The sequence below is a fragment of the Manacus vitellinus genome, unplaced genomic scaffold (assembly GCF_001715985.3).
Source record: "Manacus vitellinus isolate BGI_N305 unplaced genomic scaffold, ASM171598v3 scaffold_0_pilon, whole genome shotgun sequence".
NCBI classification, from domain to species: domain Eukaryota; kingdom Metazoa; phylum Chordata; class Aves; order Passeriformes; family Pipridae; genus Manacus; species Manacus vitellinus.
This window is the reverse complement of record NW_021938789.1, coordinates 51,819,024-51,821,720: the sequence shown is the minus strand read 5'-3', so window position 1 is coordinate 51,821,720 and position 2,697 is coordinate 51,819,024. Positions and strand designations below refer to the sequence as shown.

General features: G+C 52.8%; 1 protein-coding gene across 2 annotated transcripts; it reads left to right on the top strand.

The window, feature by feature from the left end:
• Nucleotides 1-1,883, top strand: LOC103763478 (placenta-specific gene 8 protein). Of its 2 annotated transcripts, XM_018084896.2 has the most exons (4): nt 1-139; nt 379-503; nt 1,377-1,480; nt 1,734-1,883. In XM_018084896.2, coding segments are annotated over exons 1-4 (336 nt in total). In that variant the 5' UTR covers nt 1-33; the 3' UTR covers nt 1,735-1,883. The 2 variants fall into 2 exon arrangements, with proteins under 2 accessions (XP_017940385.1, XP_008928496.1); XM_008930248.2 differs by lacking the exon at nt 1,734-1,883 and having other exon boundaries at nt 1,377-1,484.
• The last annotated feature ends 814 nt before the right edge of the window (nt 1,884-2,697 follow it).

Here is a 2,697-nt window from a genome sequence, read left to right as displayed (position 1 = left end):
AACTGCCCGGAGGGACCTAACGCTGTGCTGGCAATGGACTCTCAAAATGTGGTTGTGATCCAGCCCCAGTTTTCAACTGCCCAACAGCCAGGCAGATGGCAGACTGGGCTGATGGATTGCTGCTCTGACTGTGGCGTGTGTAAGTACATATATACTCCTCATTCCTGCTGTTGGTTCATGATGTGTTTCTGGTGTTCTCCCTGCTCCTTCTGCAGCATTGCCCCTTCTGCAAACCCTACTTTTGTGGGTACTAGCAAGAGAGAAGCTCTTGCCTGAGGTCAAGAGTCACAGCTCCCATGGTCACATTCCTGGCTGGCCTTTCCCCCTTTCCTCAGTCTTCGAACCCCTCAGCCAAGCCCATATCTCACTGTCCCACAGGTCTCTGTGGAAGCTTCTGCTACCCTTGCTTGGGGTACAAGGTGGCTGGGGACATGAACGAGTGCTTCCTGTGTGGGACCAGCGTGGCCATGAGGACCCTCTACCGCACCAGATACAACATCCCGGTCAGTGGGTAACCTGCCCCCTCACCCTGCTGCGAGGCTGAAAGGCGAGGTGCCCCCCAGGGAGGTGGTGGATTCACTGTCCCTGGAGGTTTTTAAGATGAGACTGGATGTGGCACTTCAGGCCATGCTCTAGTAACCACAGCAATGTTGGATCAAGGGTTGGGCTTGATGATCTGGGAGGTCTTTTCCAACCCGGTTTATTTGATGATTCTATGGGGGATGAGCACAGGGCAGCAGTGCTTTCCCCTCCCCATTGTTTTCCCTTCCGTATCCTGCATGATGCCAGAGCACGGAACAGGAGCTGGGACATCCTCAGTTGAGCTGATCCCTGCGCTGGTATCCAACAACACACATAAATTGGACACAGCTCCTTCACTGGAGGCAGTGTCCTGCCTTCAGCTGCTGCTGACCACAGGGGCTTGCAGAGCCTGGGCTGCTGCTTCCTCCTGTGATCTTTGAAAGATGGGCGAGATTAGAGATAATTGTGGGCAGATTAAAGAATAGATGAAATTGGTTATACAGGTAAGGATCTGTAATCAGATTTGGGAGACAGGTGGACAGTACATATGTGAAGGGCTTCCATCCTGCAGGGGGTGGACTGGTGCCACGCCAAGTGCAAATCACGGGGGCCCAAGTTCACGTTACCCAAATTGTCTCTTTCTGTGTGCATTTTTGTCCCCAGTGTGAACCTCAGAAGTCAAAGGGGAAGTAGCTATCTGCAACCTGCACAAAGGACTCTCTTCTTCCTTTCCATAGTGCCAGGGATTCACCAGCCCTGGGCTTCAGTGTCTGCTACCCAGGATGCTGCAGCCAACCTTGTCTGGAACATGGCTTTTGGGAAGCCGGTGTCCCTAACTAATTTCTTCCTAACAGGGGTCCATTTGCTCTGACTTCTGTATCACCCTGTGGTGCCCTGTGTGCTCTGTTTGCCAAATAAAGAGAGACATCAACCGCAGGAAGGAGCAGGGTACATTCTGGTAAGCTGGGGGTGCTGGTGCTGGTTTATAAAGCTGCCATCACACATGGCCAAAAGGCTTCCCAGAGTGTCTCCTACTGACACAGGGTTGCTACAGTGGGGAAATGGCCATGGACATGTGACAAAAGTGACCTGTCCTACAGCAAGATGTTGCTGGGAACCTCATGCAGGGTGGAGAGGGAAGGACTGGGGGACGCACAGTGTGTGGTGAGGCACAGCCCTTTTCCCTGACACTCATCTCCTATCCATTGCAGATGGATCCACGCTGCATCCTGTGGAGCTGCTGGCAGGAGTTGCCGCTGCCCTGGTTGTTGGGAAATGCTCCATGTGGGGCTTGCCTTGATTCAGTTGATTTCCCCTTCCCTGAGTAACACCAGCAATAAAGTTTTGAGTTTGTCTTCCTACCTCTGTCTATGTCACTCTTGTACCACCTGAGAGGACCCGTCCTCCTGTTTCATCTACCTCAGCAGCCCCTGGTGCAGCTGAGATTTCTCTTGCCTGCTGCAGAGAAAGGTTTTCATGAGTATTTTGTTATTCAATCAGCTTTTAGAGAGGATATAGAATACCTGGGAGGAGTCAGTGTTGCTCATTCAAGTTGTAGAAGTTGGGCAAGTGACTATGACTACAGGGTAGAGGTGGGGCTTCCTGCAGACAAGTGACATCTGCAGGCCACCCAGTGCTAAGTCACCCCTGCTGTGGTGGCCCGGGTGGCTGTCCAGGGCTGCTGGCCAGTCCCACCTTTCTGAACATAAAAGCATGGGGATTGGGGCTGCCTGGCACCAGCCTGCCTCCTGTGTTGCAGAGACATGCTCCCCGACGGACCCTGAGCATGAATTCCCACCCACCTGCAATTAAAATCCTGGTTGGGCCATGGGTTGGCCACGGCCTGTCCATGGTCAAACCCTGTTGCCTTCCTGCATGACCTTTTAGAGTCCATCTGCCTGCACTGGGCTCTCAGCCCTGCACTCCTGTCCAGGAGGTGGAGGTTGCATCCACCCTCTCTCCATCACTCAGAGAAATGCTAAAGGATTTTCAATCCCTGCAAATATTCCCCAGTTTCACTTTTTAAGGAAAACGTGAGAATTTTTTGTCCCCTCTCTGCCTTCACCTTCACCACAAAACTTTTAAAGGGCAGGCAGTGGCTCTGTCCATGCTGTGGGGTGGGTGTGCATGGTGGCACTGCCACCTGCCCAAACTCCAGGTGGCCCAAACAGTCTT

What these genes read in the sequence shown, in the direction of transcription:
- LOC103763478 (XM_008930248.2), top strand. Translation starts at nt 34, where the DNA reads ATGGACTCTCAAAATGTGGTTGTGATCCAGCCCCAGTTTTCAACTGCC. An exon ending in CTGCTCTGACTGTGGCGTGT is followed by an intron (nt 140 to 378) that starts GTAAGTACATAT and finishes ACTGTCCCACAG; the next exon opens with GTCTCTGTGGAAGCTTCTGC. An exon ending in GCACCAGATACAACATCCCG is followed by an intron (nt 504 to 1,376) that starts GTCAGTGGGTAA and finishes TCTTCCTAACAG; the next exon opens with GGGTCCATTTGCTCTGACTT.